This window comes from Globicephala melas, chromosome 17 (assembly GCF_963455315.2).
Source record: "Globicephala melas chromosome 17, mGloMel1.2, whole genome shotgun sequence".
Lineage (NCBI taxonomy): Eukaryota > Metazoa > Chordata > Mammalia > Artiodactyla > Delphinidae > Globicephala > Globicephala melas.
Window position 1 is genome coordinate 64,186,726 of NC_083330.1, and position 20,202 is coordinate 64,206,927.

At 37.6% G+C, this 20,202-nt stretch overlaps 1 protein-coding gene across 2 annotated transcripts in view; it reads right to left on the bottom strand.

The window, feature by feature from the left end:
* ATAD2 (ATPase family AAA domain containing 2) overlaps positions 1-20,202 on the bottom strand; it is a 69,867-nt gene that overhangs the window by 26,610 nt on the left and 23,055 nt on the right. For both annotated transcript variants that reach the window (XM_030875730.2, XM_060287096.1), the window contains 4 exons: positions 12,640-12,757; positions 4,915-5,023; positions 4,562-4,677; positions 545-719 (listed from right to left, as the gene is read on the bottom strand). In XM_030875730.2, the coding sequence (XP_030731590.1) occupies positions 545-719; positions 4,562-4,677; positions 4,915-5,023; positions 12,640-12,757 (518 nt within the window). The remainder of the gene's footprint in view (positions 1-544; positions 720-4,561; positions 4,678-4,914; positions 5,024-12,639; positions 12,758-20,202) is intronic.

A 20,202-nucleotide genomic window follows, 5' to 3' on the forward strand; every position in this document is an offset into this window, starting at 1 on the left:
TCCATGTCAGGAGGAAAAAAACATTTATTTAATAAGATGCCATAGTTTAAAATCTATTTCAGTAAAGTTAAAACAAAAAAACCTCAGTGAATTCTACAAAGAGATATAAAAGCATTTGCAACAATATGCCTCAGTAGCTAAGAATGCTATTATCTCACAACTTACTGTCAATACAATTGGGATATGAAACTGAAAGCCACTCTAGGGCAGAGCTAATCTTCAGCTCGTATACTGAAACATAACTCACTACTGTCGTCTCTTTTAAGAGTGAGACTACCACTCTGTCTCTAGTCTTTAGATATGAGATCTAAGACTACAGAGAACTTAGACCCAATTATTCCTTCCTCTTTTTACTATAAAACTGTTCATCATACGTTGGTGTAATCATGACACGACAAAGGAAAATAATCTAGGAAGAGTATATATTTGGTATAATTATTATGAGTTTATTTCTATGAAAAGTGATCAAATGCAAGGTTTATCCAATCCTTATACTTAATCTACACTGATTACAGATCTATACAGGTAAATTTTAATATCATACCTGATCAAATAGCAATCGCAGCTGTCTTTCAGATTCTCCTACCCACTTACTCAGACCATCAGCACCTTTCCTCATGAAAAATGCTACTCTTTTATCCCCTTGACTGCATTCATTGGCAAGTGCTCTAGCAACCAGAGTTTTTCCAGTTCCAGGTGGACCATAAAACAAGCAACCCCTGTAAAAGAATAAGTATTATTTTAGTACTATACTGAAAAACAGACCAAACAAAAACTCAGAAACCAATTTCATGGATACATTTAATGAATAAGAATGTAATTAAGACAAGTGAAATATCATTTCAATCCACAAAGCACAACTTAAAACCTAGGAATTAATATTCATACTATAAAATTAATATTGAAACTAAATAAAACCCTTTATGTGAAACATATTTTCTTTCATTCATTCATCATGCTCATCATATTATCTTATCTTGCATAAAAGTTATGATTGAAAAGACCTGACTGTTTAATTTTATAACATATCAGGGGAAAGAACAGCAGATTTCACGTATAATCTTTGGTCTGAGCACCAGTAACATAACAGCAAAAGTTTTGCAAGAAAACAGTGGGAATGGACACAAGAGAAAATAAGATAAAAGAAGAGAGAACTTGAAGTAGTGGCTGGGTGACAGGGACTAGGACAACACAAAGAATTCAAGATAATTTTTGGTGACATCACTGCACTGTCATAGGGTAATAATGTACAGCTTTTTCACATATTTCCAAAGTTATTCATTGTTCTCAGGACAGAATTCTGAGAAAATGGGTTATATTCATAATCTTACTAGAAATGATCATCAAATAACTGCTCTTGAAAAGAAAAGTTAAGGAAGATCCCAGAAAAACAGAAATGACAAAATAAGAATGGCAAAAAAAAAAAAAAATCACAAGTGATGGATAAAATCTATTCAAAGTCAAGAAAAAAATAAAAGAAAAATAAGGGAATTCCCTGGCAGTCCAGTGTTTAGGACTTGGTGCTTGCACTGCCAGGGCGCGGGTTCAATCCCTGGTCAGGGAACTAGTATCCCACAAGCCGCGCATTGCAGCCAAAAGAAATAAAAAATAATAAGAAATGAACATAATCAAATGCAAATGGTAAAAAAACAAAGCAATTGTTAAGAAAACAATCAGACAAGTGAAATAAACCAGTGATTTCAATGTACAAAAGTCAAGACAGAAACAGATTTTTAAAAATATATCTATTTTTGGGCTTCCCTGGTGGCGCAGTGGTTGAGAGTCCGCCTGCCGATGCAGGGGACGTGGGTTCGTGCCCCGGTCCGGGAGGATCCCACATGCTGCAAGGCAGCTGGGCCCGTAAGCCATGGCCACTGAGCCTGCACGTCCGGAGCCTCTGCTCTGCAGCGGGAGAGGCCACAGTGGTGAGAGGCCCGCATACCGTAAAAAAAAAAAAAATATATATATATATATATATTTTTTTTAAATATATCTCACAGTAATCTTATTTGTAAGGTGGTATCTTAAAGAAAAAACTTAATGATTCCCATAAAGAGGAAGCAATGAGATGTTCATGATATTGACATCTGTGATAATGAAAACAGGAGAAAACAAAATAGCCAGAAATAGCAGAATCAATTAAATAAAATGTGATACATCCACAAAATGGAATATTATTCAGCCATTAAAATGGAAAGAGAACATACCATATGAAAATAGTTTAACATAGTCATATATTGATTTTTTATGAGCAGAAATGTAAGAAAGGGGAAATGTAAGGAAGGGGAAATGAAGAGAAAAAATTGAAGGAATCTGTTGTTGAATTTTCTTACTTTAATTTTTAAAATTCAAGTATAGTGGATATAAAATATTAACTAAGTTACAGGCATACAATATAGTAATTCACAATTTTTAAAGGTTATATTCCATTTATAGTAATTAGAAAATATGTGCTCTATTCCCTATATTGTACAATATATCCTTGTAGCTTATTTTATACCTAATAGTTTGTACCTCTTAATCCCCTACCCCTATATTGCCCCTCCCCAGTTCCCTCTCCCCACTGGTAAGCATTAGTTTGTCCTCCATATCTGTGAGTCTGCTTCTTTTTTCTTATATTCACTAGTGTATTGTGCTTTCGTATTCCACATATGAGTGATATCATACAGTATCTGCCTTCCTCTGTCTGACTTATTTCACTCAGCATAATGCCCTCCAAGTCCATCAGTGTTGCTGCAAATGGCAAAATTTCATTCTTTTTCTATGGCTGAGTAGTATTCCACTGAGTATATACATACCACATCTTCTTTATCCATTCATCTGCTGATGGACACTTAGGTTGCTTCCATAACTTGGCAACTGTAAATAATGCTGCTATGAACATTGGGTTGCATGTGTCTTTTTGAATTAGTGTTTTTGTTTTTTTCGGATATATACCCAGGAGTGGAATTACTGGGGCATACGGTGGTAGTTCTATCTTTAGTTTTTTGAGAAACCTCCATACTGTTTTCCACAGTAGTGCACCAATTTACACTCCCACCAACAATGTATGAGGGTTCCCTTTTCTACACATTTTCCCCACATTTGTTATTTGTGTTCTTTTTAAAATAAATTTATTTATTTATTTATTTATGGCTGTGTTGGGTCTTTGTTGCTGCATGCAGGCTTTCTCTAGTTGCGGCAAGCGGGGGCTACTCTTCGTTGTGCTGAGTGGGCTTCTCATTGCGGTGGCTTCTCTTGTTGCGGAGCACAGGCTCTAGGCGCATGGGCTTTGGTAGCTGTGGCTTGTGGGCTCTAGAGCGCAGGGTCAGTAGTTGTGGTGCACGGGCTTAGTTGCTCCATGGCGTGTGGAATCTTCCCGGACCAGGGCTCGAACCCATGTCTCTTGCATTGGCAGGTGGATTCTTAACCACTGTGCCACCAGGGAAGCTGTACTTGTGTTCTTTTTGATAACAGCCATTCTGACAGGTGTGAGGTGATATCTCATTGTGGTTTTGATTTGCATTTCCCTGATGATTAATGATGCTGAGCATCTTTTCAACTGCCTGTTGGCCATCTGCATGTCCCCTTTGGAAAAATATCTATTCAGTTCTTTTGCCCATTTTTTAATCATGTTTTTTGTTTTTTAATGTTGAGTTATATGAGCTGTTTATATATGTTGGATATTTACCCCTTATCAGTCAGTCATATCATTTGCAAATATCTTCTCCCATATGTTGTCTTTGTGTTTTGTCAATGGTTTCCTTTGCTGTGCAAAAGCTTTTAATATAACTATGTCTCATTTGTTTATTTTGCTTTTATTTCCTTTGTTTTAGGAAACAGATCCAAAAAAATTTTGCTATGATTTATGTTAAAGAGTGTTCTGCCTATGTTCTCCTCTAGGAGTTTTATGGTGGGGAGAGGAGAGATATAAAAGAGGAAATGAAGTTATATAATACATGGCTAAACTGCAAGAAATATTTACATAGTCATAAAGCAAACAGTGAAAATCAAGTTTATCTATATATAAATAAACTACTGGAAATATGGAAGGGGGAAAATGTGTATATGTGGAGGGTGGGGAAAGTAAGAGTCAAATAGTCATTGTTCACAGGAAGTCTATATATTATGTCTAAAATAGAAAAAACAGAAGGGACTACTACCATTTTTTCTTTGTAAAACTTATAGTACTATTTAACTTTTAAAATTATGTACATATAATCAACTATACTTCATTATAAAATAAAGAATATATTAAAAATTACATACATGTATTACTTTGACATAAATTCAAAACTAAATTACAAAACTGAAAGAAAAAAAGTAAAGAGTATGTATGAGAGGAATTCTACTAAATTATGAAAAGCCATGGAAAACGATTTTTTTTTTTAATGGAGAATCAATTTTGAAACCATTTTTCATGTTAAACATTAAGAAAGTAAAATATTCGAAACACCCAGGATGTTGCAGGGCAAATATAACAAATTACTGTAGACCTGAAAATTTTCAACAGAGAAGCATTATCTTTCTGGACATAGCATAGCTCATATTTTGGCTAAAATAAAATGTATAATTAAATTACCTTGGAGGTTGAATTTTGAATTTTTCAAAGACTTCTGGATAAAGTAGTGGAAACACCACCATCTCTTTTAGAGCTGCAATATGATTAGACAAGCCACCAACACTATCAAATCGCACCTGGTAATGGAAGGGAAACATTGACATTCTTAAATTTGGAATCAAAATTAAAATCTTACTCCATTCCCAAACTACCCAAGCCACACACAGTCAACTGAGTAACAGGATCTTAGTTGTGGCCTAAAGATTAAAAGAAGAAAGAAAAGAATCTATAAAGATTAAAATTTCTGATAAAACAATTGATTTCTTTTTTAACTTTGAACTGAAGCAAAAAATAACATTTCAGACTGTACTTACTGAAGAATCTACTTGCATTAGATCAACATCAGCAAGGCTTCCTCCAATTTTCATTCCATCTTTATAAATTCCTTTTAATTCATCTTTCCGAAAATTTAGTGGGAGGCACCTATTTTAAAAAGATTAAAAAAAAAACCCATTCATCAACCCCCTTTCCTTCCCCAAATTCCATGTTAGAATATATACATTTTTCTTAAGAATTAAAAAAATTTCAAATGGGGAAATCATGAGATTATGTGTTTCAAGTTCCTCATTTTCTTTAGAGGTTGAGAACTTAAGTGTTAGAAATATTTATATCTGAACCTTTATTATTAAAGATATACAATCAAATGAAAATACCAGTTTTCAAGATACCACAGCAACATAAAGTAATTCATGGTTGAGAATTCAGAAAGTATCAATATACATTATAATAATCTTGTCTGACCTACAGAGAGTTTACCATTTGTCAAACACTGTTTTAGTTTAGGTGATTTACATGTAAAATTCATTAAATCCTCACAATATTCTTATGAAGTAGGTATTATTATTTCCCCAATTTTAAAAGAAAACCGAGGCACAAAAAGGTTAACTGTAATGCCCAAGATCACGCAACTAGGAAATGGCAAATCTAGGAATCACATACAAGCAGCATGTCTCCAGATCTGCAACAACTCTGCTACTATACCTCTCAGCAAAATGCTCAGTCTACCAGCACCTGGATCCATATCAACCCTTTCAAGCAAGAATGAATCACTACTTTCCTAATTACTTTCAAAAACAGTTATGGTAGGTTACAAAAAATATACCTAGAAAAACCTGCTTGTTTTATAGCTGGAAGAATGAACACACTTATGTTAAAAGTTAAGATGCTTGTAGCAGAATGCCTAAGCAAAAAATGCCTGCTCCAACTGAACACAAGTAAAAGCACACCATGCTCACCCCAAGTGACAATTCTTGCTAGTCTCAAACTCCACGAGGAATTTATACTGTAAAGTCTAAGATGGAAAAGTTTTCAGCTGTGGCTTTTAAAAAGATATTTCTTAAACAATTCTTAATAGAACTGCATAATAATAAAAACCATAGGATTGGGACTGCCCTGGTGGTGCAGTGGATGGGACTCCGTGCTCCCAATGCAGGGGACCTGGGTCCGATCCCACACCCACATGCATGCCGCAACTAAGAGTTCGCATGTCACAACTAAGGAGCCCGTGAGCCACAACTAAGGAGCCCTGGAGCCGCAACTACGGGGCCAACGTGCTGCAACTAAGGAGCCGGGGAGCTGCAACTAAGCAGCCCACCTGCCACAGCTAAGACCCAGGGCAGCCAAAAAAAAAAAAAAAAAAGCCATAAGCTTAGATGCACATTTTTATGAAATGAAGGCAAAGTACATAACTTTTGAATGATCTCATTGCTGTCCAATAGATATGAAATGCAAGCCAAAAATGTAATTTAAAATTTTCTATTAACCACACTAAACAGAGTAAAATTAATTTTAATAATGTATTTTATATATCCCAATATATCCAAAATATTATCATTTAATCATACAAAATCAATATTTAAAAAATTAAGGTATTGGACTTCCCTGGTGGTGCAGTGGTTAAGAATCCGCCTGCCAATGCAGAGGACATGGGTTTGAGCCCTGTTCCGGAAAGATGCCACATGCCGCGGAGCAACTAAGCCCGTGCGCCACAACTACTGAGCCTGCGCTCTAGAGTCCGCGAGCCACAACCCCTGAAGCCCACGCGCCTAGAGCCTGTGATCCGCAACAAGAGAAGCCACCGCAATGAGAAGCCCACGCACCACAACGAGGAGTAGCCCCCACTCACCACAACTAGAGCAAGCCCGTGTGCAGCAACGAATACCCTACACAGCCAAAAATAAATAAATTAATTTTAAAAAAAAAAGACAAAAATAGGGCTTCCCTGGTGGCGCAGTGGTTGAGAGTCCGCCTGCGCATCCGGAGCCTGTGCTCCACAACGGGAGAGGCCGCAATAGTGAGAGGCCCGCGTACCGAAAAAAAAAAAAAAAAGATAAAAATAATCAAAATCGTAGGCTGGTTGGTAGTATCCAATACGATGCTGATATATGTGGAATCTAGAAAAATGGTACAGATGAACCTGTTTGCAAGTCAGAAATAGAGACACAGGTGTAGGGAACAAACTTATGGACACCAAGGGGGACAATGGTGGGTGGGGTGGTGGTGGTAGGATGAATTGGGAGATTGGGATTGACATATATACACTAGTATGTATAAAATAGAAACTAATAAGAACCTGCTGTATAAAAAAATAAATAAAATTCAAAACAAAAATACAATGCTGAGTGCTGCAAATACTCAAAAAGTTTTAAAATCACTTCTGCCTTTGGACAGTTGCAAAGACTCACAGAATAAAAACAGAATCTGGCTGGGAAAACCAGATTTAATCATTCTATTGGCTCAGGGTCTAGAGCATTTCCTGAGTCAGAGTACAATCATGGTTAAGTAGGTATGTCCAAAAATATAAAAGGTTCACAATCTATTATCTGAAAAATTGAGGTCCAGAATCTTATACCTAAAAAAAACCTCTGAAAACAACTTTTTCCATTATTCACTTAGCAGCAAAACATGACCTGAAATGTCATAAAGGCAATTCAAAATCTCTATTTGTCCTGCTTACTATGGTTATTCATACATTTTACTATAAAATTAATATATCTGACTATACAGTGCTGGCCCAGACACACCTACAAATGTTAATATTGCACATTATATATGTTGTATGTTTTCTTTGTAAATCCCTCCCCCAAATCTGAATTCTGAAATATAAAGCAGCCCCAGGGTTTTGATAAGGGGCTGTGGAAACAGATATAAGTAAGAAAATAATCCTTCACCATCTACCCATTCAAACACGTCCAAAGACCATATTTGTGATCTGCCTGTAAAACCACCGAGTACAAGTCTCCAGTTTTATATGCAAGACTAACTTATTTAATACTATCATTAATATTATAATAGAATCTTACTTATAATTATGTAATATACATAATTGTGTGTGAATTCAGTGGGTATTCACATAATTAAGACTAACAATTAATAAAAAGGACTAACATTTACTAAGTGTTTCTTGTACCAGGTGGTTGACGTATTATCAAACTTAATTAAAATTGGACAAGTACATATTAGTAGGCTCATTATACAGTTGGGGCCAACGTGGCTCATAGTTTAAAGAACTTGCTTAAAATATCAGAATTAGTCAATGATGGTATAATTCAAAACCTTTGTCTATTTAAAAAAAAATCCACCTTCTGTACACTACCACATTGATGATCTCCAGTTGTTTATTTCATAAACCAATAAAGTTATAAGCAAACAACAAAATCTTGTGGACTGAGAAAGTTTCCAACGTCTGATGTGCAAAGTAGGGATTATTTTTGAACATTATAGTTACAAACGCATATAGAACTTAACATATGCCAGATACTATTTTAAACATTTTATAGGTATTAACTCACCTAATTTGCACAATTCTATGAGATAGGTGCTACTGTCTCCATTCTACAGATCAAAAAACTAAAGCATGGAGAGGATAAATAACTTGGAAAAGGTCATTAATAAGTGGTAGAGCTGAACTCACAACCTAGGCAGTCCTAGTTCTTCAAAATTACACTGTAGAAAGGCCATTATTTCAGTTTTTTAAAAAAATTCTAAATACATATACCCACATTCACTTTTTCGTTTTTCCATTTTACTAATAACTTTTGAAAAATTTGGCACAGACAGCACTGAACCAGCACTTTGAACCTAACCAGAGCGTCTAGAGTTGCCAGTTCTAGTTCCTTGACAACCAGTAACGTGTACTTTGTAATACCGGTGAAGCAATTGTGCTATTTATGTTACCTTCTTGTTTAAAGGGGCTAGGCTTGTTCCAGAAACTCCAAACTGAAGCTAAAGAGTAAACTTTAGATGACTAGAGGTTAGCAATCACAAGGAAGAAAGAAAATCCTACTTAAAGGCAGCATTTCTGAAGTTCTGCTATGTAAGTACGCCAAAGACCCTTCAAAAATCCTACACTGTGGCTGCAAGTTTCACTAAGAGCAATGTTCAAACAACTCTTTGGATGTGTGCTTTCTTTCCCTGCCTAAGTAGGATATAAATGATAAACAGAAGCTGGTCTCTTCAAGAAAAAGTAAAAAGACTAATAAGCCAAATGACTACCATTAAAGTTGTTAGAAGGAATGAGATGTTAACTCCACCATGGTGAAGAAATTGAAAAAAAAAAAAAAAAGGTTTAAAGGGCTACATTCAAAAGATCAGGTAATAACAAGTGTTAGTAAAGGTGCAGAAAAACTGGAACTCTAGTACATTGCTTGTGGAAATGTAAAGTGCAGCAGCCATTTTGGAAAAACAATCTGGCAATTCCTCAAAACATTAAATATAGCTAGCATTTGATCTAGCAATTCCACTTTTAGGTATATACCCAAGAGAAATGAAAACATTTGTTCACACAAAAAGTTGTACATGAATGTTCATAATAGCATTACTCATAATAGCCAAAAAGTAGAATCAACCCAAATGTCCATCAACTAATAAAGGGATAAATGAAGTATAGTATATTTATACAATGGAATCTTATTTGGCAATAAAAAGGAATGAAGTACTAATACATCCTACAATGCGGATGAACCTGGAAAATATTATACCAAGCAAAAGAAGCCAGTCACAAAGAATTCCACTTATATGAAATACCCAGAATCTATATGGACAGAAAATAGAACAGTGGTAGGTTAGGGCTGGAAGCATTGGCGAGTGATAACTAAAGAGTACGGGGTTACATTTCTTTTTTCTTTTTTTGGTCACACCGTGCATGTATGGGATCTCAGTTCCCTGGTCAGGGATGGAACCTGTGCCCCCTACATTGGGAGAGCTGAGTCTTAACCACTGGACCACCAGGTAAGTCCCCAGGGTTACTTTTTGAGGCAAGAAAAATGTTCTAAAATTGTGGTGGTTGGGATTTCCCTGGTGGTCCAGTGGGTAAGATTCCACTCTCCCAATGCAAGGGGCCCAGGTTTGATCCCTGGTAGGTGAACTAGATCCCGCATGCATGCCGCAACTAAGAGTTTGCATGCCACAACTAAGAAGTCCACATGCTGCAACTAAAAGATTCCACATGCTGCAACAAAGATCCCGCGTGCCACAACTAAGACCTGGTGCAGCCAAAATAAATAAATAAATAAAATTAATATTAAAAAATAAAACAAAATTGTGGTGATAGTTGCACAACTCAGTGAATAAAAACCATTGAATTGTATACTTTAAATGGGCGAACTATATGGCATGTGAATTATATCACAATAAAGTTGTTATCAAAAAGAAAAAGTCTAAAGGGAATTATCAAAACCAACACCAAGGTAATTAAGCCAAATAATGTGACTCAGGGTACAGATTAAACCTCTTGGTTCATAGTTTAAATGAGTCAGAATCCTCCACTAGTCCGAGATCCAAGGGCAGGAATTCTGACTTAAGTCATTTTTATATCCATAGTGCTTGGCACATAGTAGTACTCAAACATTTGTTAAATAATAGGAGGGGGAAAAAATCCTGTACCCAAGGAGCTATGCAATGACATGAGACACTCTCCACAGAGAAAGAGTATACCCTGTGAACCAAATATGGGGACTCAAGCACCAAACAGGCAAAAAAAATTCCTCCCTACTGCAAGATATATCGTAGGTGGTGATTACAGAGGTAAGTCAATCAACAAGCATGTTAATTCCAGAAATATAAACACATTAAATATGGGAAAAGAAATTAAATTTCAAAGTAACTGCCAGGCTCTCACTTCTGTGGGATCAAACATAGGCCTGTTTTGTGAGTCAGTCAACCAAGACAGCTGCCCTGGGCCCTACTTGATGGGGACTCCAGGGAGCACTACACCTTACTCTCCTTTTCTGAAGATCATTAAATTACACTATCAAAATATTGGTCTTTAACAATATCCTATGGGGCCTATGAAAAGTACTGACAGCATGGCCTCCTTTTTTTTTTTTTAATATTTATTAACTTATTTTGGCTGCACTGGGTCTTAGTTGTGGCACACAGGATCTTTGCTGTGGCATGTGGACTTCTTAATTGCAGCACGCATGTGGGATCTAGTTCCCTGACCGGCTATCGAACCCGGGCCCCCGGAACTGGGAGCGCTGAGTCTTACCCACTGGACCATCACAAAAGTCCCTGGCCTCTTTTCTTTTTTTGTGTGTGTGTTTAACTTTTTTTTTTATTGAAGTATAGTTGATTTACAATGTTGTGTTAGTTTCAGGTGTACAGCACAGTGATTCAGTTATACATACATCTATATATAAAAATATGTATATATTCTTTTTCAGATTCTTTTTTCTTATAGGTTATTACAAGATATTGAGTATAGTTCCCTGTGCTATACAGGTCCTTGTTGGTTACCTATTTTATTTTATTATTTATTTATTTATTTTAAAATTTATTTATTATTTTTGGCTGCGTTGGGTCTTTGTTGCTGCGCGCAGGCTTTCTCTAGTTGCGGCGAGCGGGGCCTACTCTTCGTTGCAGTGCGCAGGCTTCTCACTGAGGTGGTTTCTCCTGTTGTGGAACCTGGGCTCTAGGCACGCGGGCTTCAGTAGTTGTGACTGGCCTCTTTTCAAGTGCAGTTTATCTTGGGCAGCCCTGACAGGTTGTCTTTCTGATTCTCTATGCTTCTGGGCTCTGGTTGTGTGAAAAGGGATGATGAAACAAGAAATCTAGACCGTACACTTGTGATTTTGAGACTCTGAACATCAAATTAAAAGACCCTGGGTTCATATTTGTCCTAGAAGAGAGAAATTTGTCAGTACCTATAGAGGTGTTGCCTTCCATGGCCAAAACATGATCAGATATAGTCTGCTTCTAATGAGGAGGCTTCTAAAAACTGTTCGAATAGTTGAAGTCTCATAAGACCTCAGTCTTACTTCTGAGCACATTAATAATACTAGGAAAAAAGCACCATTCCCCACATGAGTGTCATTTTTTTCTGCCTTTTTAGGCTTCACCCTATAAGCTTTCTCATTCATGAACTACTATAATGCTACTATTACCCAGAAAATTTCTAATGCATCAGAAAATCTGTTATTACTCAGGAGAATGAAGAAATAACAAGAATTACCTCTTTAGACTTAAGTATGACAGATAGGCAACAAGTGTTAGGATGGAAAAGGAAAAGAAACCCACAAATAATTTGAATAGTCATAGAAAATTAATGTTTCCCAGTATGTAAGAAGAGCAAATTTGAAAAATATATCCAAAAATGGATGGTCACAGTCATAAGTCTAGAAGCTATGTAACTTAGAATTTGTCATGGTAAGAAAATATATCTAGGACAGTATGTGAAGAGAAGACTAAACCTATACTCTAACTTAATGTGAAAATTAAATGAAACAATCTATGTAAAATGCTTAACACCAAGCCAGGAATACAGTAAACACTGAAGCAAAGGTAGCTCTCTATTATTAGTGTGGAACAATGGAACAAACTACCTTACCATGGTAGTTGTTAACAATTCCTATCAGTGGAAGCAAAACCAAAAACTAGTCAGTGGTAGTGGGGATTAGAACACTAAAGGCATAGAGCTAACTCTCCCAAATATACAATTCTAGAATTCTATCCTGATACACCTAATCCTAAGACTCTACAATCCTACCTTAACATACAGACAACTATGTTGTCATAAATCAGTCACTATTTCAGAACCAAACCTGTTCATTCGTTTACAATAAGGACTTCTTGGTCCCGCAGAAGATAATCGATATCTTGGTCTTTTGGGAGAAGCTGGGCCACTATAAAATATGTTGGGCTTTCTCTGATGACGAGGTTCTAAAAAAAAAAATTATATGTATGTGACATATAAATATGTATAAAGACAATTTTGCTCTTCACCTAAATATTTACAATGATGCTACTTTCCATCAAAATACTAGTACATATCTACTGTAGAATATTTTACTGTTCATGTTTTAAATCGTTTATGCCTGCAACGTTGCTGTTGAATATATATGTGTAGCATAAACAACAACTAACCAAAACACACACTGGCCATAAACAACCATTATGATTATACTAATGCATAATAGCTGATTATCAGCTTTGCATATATACGCTCAGATGTATTGAGGTACAACTTTAACATAAATCAAAAGCGATCCTATTTACACTAACTTATAAAATAAAGTACAGAGCTTCCGGGAAGATGGCGGAAGAGTAAAATGCGGAGATCACCTTTCTCCCCACAGATACACCAGAAATACATCTACACGTGGAACAACTCCTACAGAACACCTACTGAACGCTGGCAGAAGACCTCAGACCTCCCAAAAGGCAAGAAACCCCCAGTAACAGGGGTGCGGGGGTCAAAGAGGAGAGATTCCCGCACAGAGGATCGGTGCCGACCGGCACTCACCAGCCTGAGAGGCTTGTGTTCTCCCCCGCCGGGGCGGGCGGGGCTGGGAGCTGATGCTCCGGCTTCGGCCGGAGCGCCGGGGGCGGACTGGGGTTCGAGGCATGAACACAGCCTGCAGGGAGGGAGTCCGGGGAAAAGTCTGGACCTGCCGAAGAGGCAAGAGACTTTTTTTCCTGCTTTGTATCCTGATTCGCTAGGAGAGGGGATTAAGGATGCTCCGTAACTGAGCTCCAGAGACGGGCGTGAGCCGCGGCTAAAAGGGCCTGAAACGCTAACGCCGCTGCTGCCGTCACCAAGAAGCCTTTGTGCGATCACAGGTCTCTATCCACACGCCACTTCCGGAGAGCCTGTGCAGCCCGCCACTGCCAGGTTCCCGGTAACCAGGGACAACTCCCCCGGGAGAACGCACGGCGCGCCTCAGGCTGGTGCAACGTCACGCCGGCCTCTGCCGCCGCAGGCTCGCCCCGCACTCCGTGCCCCTCCCCCCACCCCCGGCCTGGGTGAGCCGGAGCCCCCGAATCAGCGGCTCCTTTGACCCCATCCTGTCTGAGTGAAGAACAGATGCCCTCCGGCGACCTACACGCAGAGGTGGGGCCAAATCCAAAGCTGAGCCCCTGGGAGATGTGAGAACAAAGAAGAGAAAGGGAAATCTCTCCCAGCAGCCTCAGAAGCAGCCGATTAAAGCTCCACAATCAACTTGATGTACCCTGCATCTGTGGAATACATGAATAGACAACGATCATCCCAAATTGACGAGGTGGACTTTGAGAGCAAGATTTATGATTTTTTTCCCCTTTTCCTTTTTTTGTGAGTGTGTATGTGTATGCTTCTATGTGAGATTCTGTCTGTATAGCTTTACTTCCACCATTTGTCCTAGGGCTCTATTCGTCCGTTTTTTTCTCTTAATAATTATTTTTTTATTTTAATAACTTTATTATATTTTACTTTACATTATTTTATTTTACTTTATCTTCTTTCTTTCTTTTTTCCTTCCTTCCCTCCTTCCTTCCTCCCTCCCTCCTTCCCTCCTTTCTTTCTTTCTTTCTTATTCTACTAATTCTTTCTTTCTACATTTTCTCCCTTTTATTCTGAGCCGTGTGGATGAAAGGCTCTTGGTGCTGCAACCAGGAGTCAGTGCTGTGCCTCTGAGGTGGGAGAGCCAACTTCAGGACATTGGTCCACTAGAGACCTCCCAGCTCCACATAATATCAAACGGCGAAAATCTCCCAGAGATCTCCATCTCAACACTATCACCCAGCTTCACTCAGCGACCAGCAAGCTACAGTGCTAAACATCCTATGCCAAACAACTAGCAAGACAGGAACACAACCCCATCCATTAGCAGAGAGGCTGCCTAAAATCATAATAAGTCCACAGACACCCCAAAACACACCACCAGACATGGACCTGCCCACCAGAAAGACAAGATCCAGCCTCATCCGCCAGAACACAGGCACTAGTCCCCTCCACCAGGAGGCCTACACAACCCACTGAACCAACCTTAGCCACTGGGGACAGACACGAAAAACAGCGGGAATTACGAACCTGCAGCCTGCAAAGAGGAGACCCCAAACAGTCAAGATAAGCAAAATGAGAAGAAAGACACACAGCAGATGAAGGAGCAAGATAAAAACCCACCAGACCTAACAAATGAAGAGGAAATAGGCAGTCTACCTGAAAAAGAATTCAGAATAATGATAGTAAAGATGATCCCAAATCTTGGAAATAGAATAGACAAAATGCAAGAAACATTTAACAAGGACCTAGAAGAGAAGAACTAAAGATGAAACAAACAACGATGAACAACATAATAAATGAAATGAAAAAGACTCTAGATGGGATCAATAGCAGAATAACTGAGGCAGAAGAACGGATGAGTGACCTGGAAGATAAAATAGTGGAAATAACTACTGCAGAGCAGAATAAAGAAAAAAGAATGAAACGAACTGAGGACAGTCTCAGAGACCTCTGGGACAATATTAAATGCACCAACATTCGAATTATAGGGGTTCCAGAAGAAAAAAAGAAAAAGAAAGGGACTGAGAAAATATTTGAAGAGATTATAGCTGAAAACTTCCCTAATATGGGAAAGGAAATAGTTAATCAAGTCCAGGAAGCACAGAGAGTCGCATACAGGATAAATCCAAGGAGAAATACGCCAAGACACATATTAATCCAACTGTCAAAAATTAAATACAAAGAAAACATATTAAAAGCAGCAAGGGAAAAACAACAAATAACACACAAGGGAATCCCCATAAGGTTAACAGCTGATCTTTCAGCAGAAACTCTGCAAGCCAGAAGGAACTGGCAGGACATATTTAAAGTGATGAAGGAGAAAAACCTGCAACCAAGATTACTCTACCCAGCAAGGATCTCATTCAGATTTGATGGAGAAATTAAAACCTTTACAGACAAGCAAAAGCTGAGAGAGTTCAGCACCACCAAACCAGCTTTACAACAAACACTAAAGGAACTTCTCTAGGCAGGAAACACAAGAGAAAGAAAAGACCTACAATAACAAACCCAAAACAATTAAGAAAATGGTGACAGGATCATACATATCAATAATTACCTTAAATGTAAATGGATTAAATGCTCCAACCAAAAGACATAGACTAGCCGAATGGACACAAAAACGAGACCCGTATATATGCTGTCTACAAGAGACCCACTTCAGACCTAGGGACACATACAGACTGAAAGTGAGGGGATGGAAAAAGATATTCCATGCAAATGGAAATCAAAAGAAAGCTGGACTAGCAATTCTCATATCAGACAAAATAGACTTTAAAACAAAGACTATTACAAAAGACAAAGAAGGACACTACATAATGATCAAGGGATCGATCCAAGAAGAAGATATAACAATTGTAAATATTTATGCACCCAACATAGGAGCACCTCAATACATAAGGCAAATACTAACAGCCATAAAAGGGGATATCGACAGTAACACATTCATAGTAGGGGAATTTAACACCCCACTTTCACCAATGGACAGATCATCCAAAATGAAAATAAATAAGGAAACACAAGCTTTAAATGATACATTAAATAAGATGGACTTAATTGATATTTATAGGACATTCCATCCAAAAAAACAGAATACACATTTTTCTCTAGTGCTCATGGAACATTCTCCAGGATAGATCATATCTTGGGTCACAAATCAAGCCTTGGTAAATTTAAGAAAATTGAAGTTGTATCAAGTATCTTTTCCAACCACAACGCTATGAGACTAGATATCAATTACAGGAAAAGATCTGTAAAGAATACAAACACATGGAGGCTAAACAATACACTACTTAATAACAAAGTGATCAGTGAAGAAATCAAAGAGGAAATTAAAAAATACCTAGAAACAAATGACAATGGAGACACGACAACCCAAAACCTATGGGATACAGCAAAAGCAGTTCTAAGAGGCAAGTTTACAGCAATACAAGCCTACTTTAAGAAACAGGAAACATCTCGAATAAACAACCTAACCTTGCACCTAAAGCAATTAGAGGAAGAAGAACAAAAAAACCCCAAAGTTAGCAGAAGGAAAGAAATCATAAAAATCAGATCAGAAATAAATGAAACAGAAATGAAGGAAACAACAGCAAAGATCAATAAAACTAAAAGCTGGTTCTTTGAGAAGATAAACAAAATTGATAAACCATTAGCCAGACTCATCAAGAAAAAAAGGGAGAAGACTCAAATCAATAGAATTAGAAATGAAAAAGGAGAAGTAACAACTGACACTGCAGAAATACAAAAGATCATGAGAGATTACTACAAGCAACTCTATGCCAATAAAATGGACAACCTGGAAGAAATGGACAAGTTCTTAGAAATGCACAACCTGCCAAGACTGAATCAGGAAGAAATAGAAAATATGAACAGACCAATCACAAGCACTGAAATTGAAACTGTGATTAAAAATCTTCCAACAAACAAAAGCCCAGGACCAGATGGCTTCACAGGCGAATTCTATCAAACATTTAGAGAAGAGCTAACACCTATCCTTCTCAAACTCTTCCAAAATATAGCAGAGGGAGGAACACTCCCAAACTCATTCTACGAGGCCACCATCACCCTGATACCAAAACCAGACAAGGATGTCACAAAGAAAGAAAACTATAGGCCAATATCACTGATGAACATAGATGCAAAAATCCCCAACAAAATACTAGCAAACAGAATCCAACAGCATATTAAAAGGATCATACACCATGATCAAGTGGGGTTTATTCCAGGAATGCAAGGATTCTTCAATATATGCAAATCAATCAACGTGATACACCATATTAACAAACTGAAGGAGAAAAACCATATGATCATCTCAATAGATGCAGAGAAAGCTTTCGACAAAATTCATCACCCATTTATGATAAAAACCCTGCAAAAAGTAGGCATAGAGGGAACTTTCCTCAACATAATAAAGGCCATATATGACAAACCCACAGCCAACATCGTCCTCAATGGTGAAAAACTGAAAGCATTTCCACTAAGATCAGGAACAAGACAAGGTTGCCCACTCTCACCACTCTTATTCAACATAGTTTTGGAAGTTTTAGCCACAGCAATCAGAGAAGACAAGGAAATAAAAGGAATCCAAATCGGAAAAGAAGAAGTAAAGCTGTCACTGTTTGCAGATGACATGATACTATACATAGAGAATCCTGAAGATGCTACCAGAAAACTGCTAGAGCTAATCAATGAATTTGGTAAAGTAGCAGGATACAAAATTAATGCACAGAAATCTCTGGCATTCCTATACACTAATGATGAAAAATTTGAAAGTGAAATCAAGAAAATACTCCCATTTACCACTGCAACAAAAAGAATAAAATACCTAGGAATAAACCTACCTAAGGAGACAAAAGACCTGTATGCAGAAAATTATAAGACACTGATGAAAGAAATTAAAGACGATACAAATAGATGGAGAGATACACCATGTTCTTGGATTGGAAGAATCAACATTGTGAAAATGACTCTACTACCCAAAGCAATCTACAGATTCAATGCAATCCCTATCAAACTACCACTGGCATTTTTCACAGAACTAGAACAAAAAATTTCACAATTTGTATGGAAACACAAAAGACCCCGAATAGCCAAAGCAATCTGTTTTTTTTTCAAAGCAATCTTGAGAACGAAAAACGGAGCTGGAGGAATCAGGCTCCCTGACTTCAGACTATACTACAAAGCTACAGTAATCAAGACAGTATGGTACTGGCACAAAAACAGAAAGATAGATCAATGGAACAGGATAGAAAGCCCAGAGATAAACCCACGCACATATGGACAACTTATCTTTGATAAAGGTGGCAGGAATGTACAGTGGAGAAAAGACAGCCTCTTCAATAAGTGGTGCTGGGAAACTGGACAGGTACATGTAAAAGTATGAGATTAGATCACTCCCTAACACCATACACAAAAATAAGCTCAAAATGGATTAAAGACATAAATGTAAGGCCAGAAACTATCAAACTCTTAGAGGAAAACATAGGCAGAACACTCTATGACATAAATCACAACAAGATCCTTTCTGACCCACCTCCTAGAGAAGAGGAAATAAAAACAAAAATAAACAAACAGGACCTAATGAAACTTCAAAGCTTTTGCACAGCAAAGGAAACCATAAACAAGACCAAAAGACAACCCTCAGAATGGGAGAAAATATTTGCAAATGAAGCAACTCACAAAGGATGAATCTCCAAAATTTACAAGCAGCTCATGCAGCTCAATAACAAAAAAACAGACAACCCAATCCAAAAATGGGCAGAAGACCTAAATAGACATTTCTCTAAAGAAGATATACAGACTGCCAACAAACACGTGAAAGGATGCTCAACATCATTAATCATTAGAGAAATGCAAATCAAAACTACAATGAGGTATCACCTCATACCAGTCAGAATGGCCATCATCAAAAAATCTATAAAGAATAAATCCTGGAGAGGGTGTGGAGAAAAGGGAACCCTCTTACACTGTTGGTGGGAATGTAAATTGATACAGCCACTGTGGAGAACAGTATGGAGGTTCCTTAAAAAGCTAAAAATAGAACTACCATATGACCCAGCAATCCCACTACTGGGCATATACCCTGAGAAAACCACAATTCAAAAAGAGTCATGTACCAAAATGTTCATTGCAGCTCTATTTACAATAGCCCGGAGATGGAAACAACCTAAGTGCCCATCATCGGATGAATGGATAAAGAAGATATGGCATATATATACAATGGAATATTACTCAGCCATAAAAAGAAACGAAATTGAGCTATTTGTAATGAGGTGGATAGACCTAGAGTCTGTCATACAGAGTGAAGTAAGTCAGAAAGCAAAAGACAAATACCGTATGCTAACACATATATATGGAATTTAAGAAAAAAAATGTCATGAAGAACCTAGGGGTAAGACAGGAATAAAGACACAGACCTACTGGAGAATGGACTTGAGGATATGGGGAAGGGGAAGGGTGAGCTGTGACAGGGCGGGAGAGAGGCATGGACATATATACACTAACAAACGTAAGGTAGATAGCTAGTGGGAAGCAGCCGCATGGCACAGGGAGATCGGCTCGGTGCTTTGTGACTGCCTGGAGGGGTGGGATAGGGAGGGTGGGAGGGAGGGAGACGCAAGAGGGAAGAGATATTGGAACATATGTATATATATAACTGATTCATTTTGTTGTAAAGCAATTATACTCCAATAAAGATGTTAAAAAAAATAAAGTACAAAGCTGTGAAAACTAAAATAATTAAAAACAGACATGAAATTTCAAAATAATCCAATTATTTACTTTCATCAAGGCTAACATTTAACTTTCTTTAGAAGAAATAACTTCTTGCACATCTTGGGTAAGT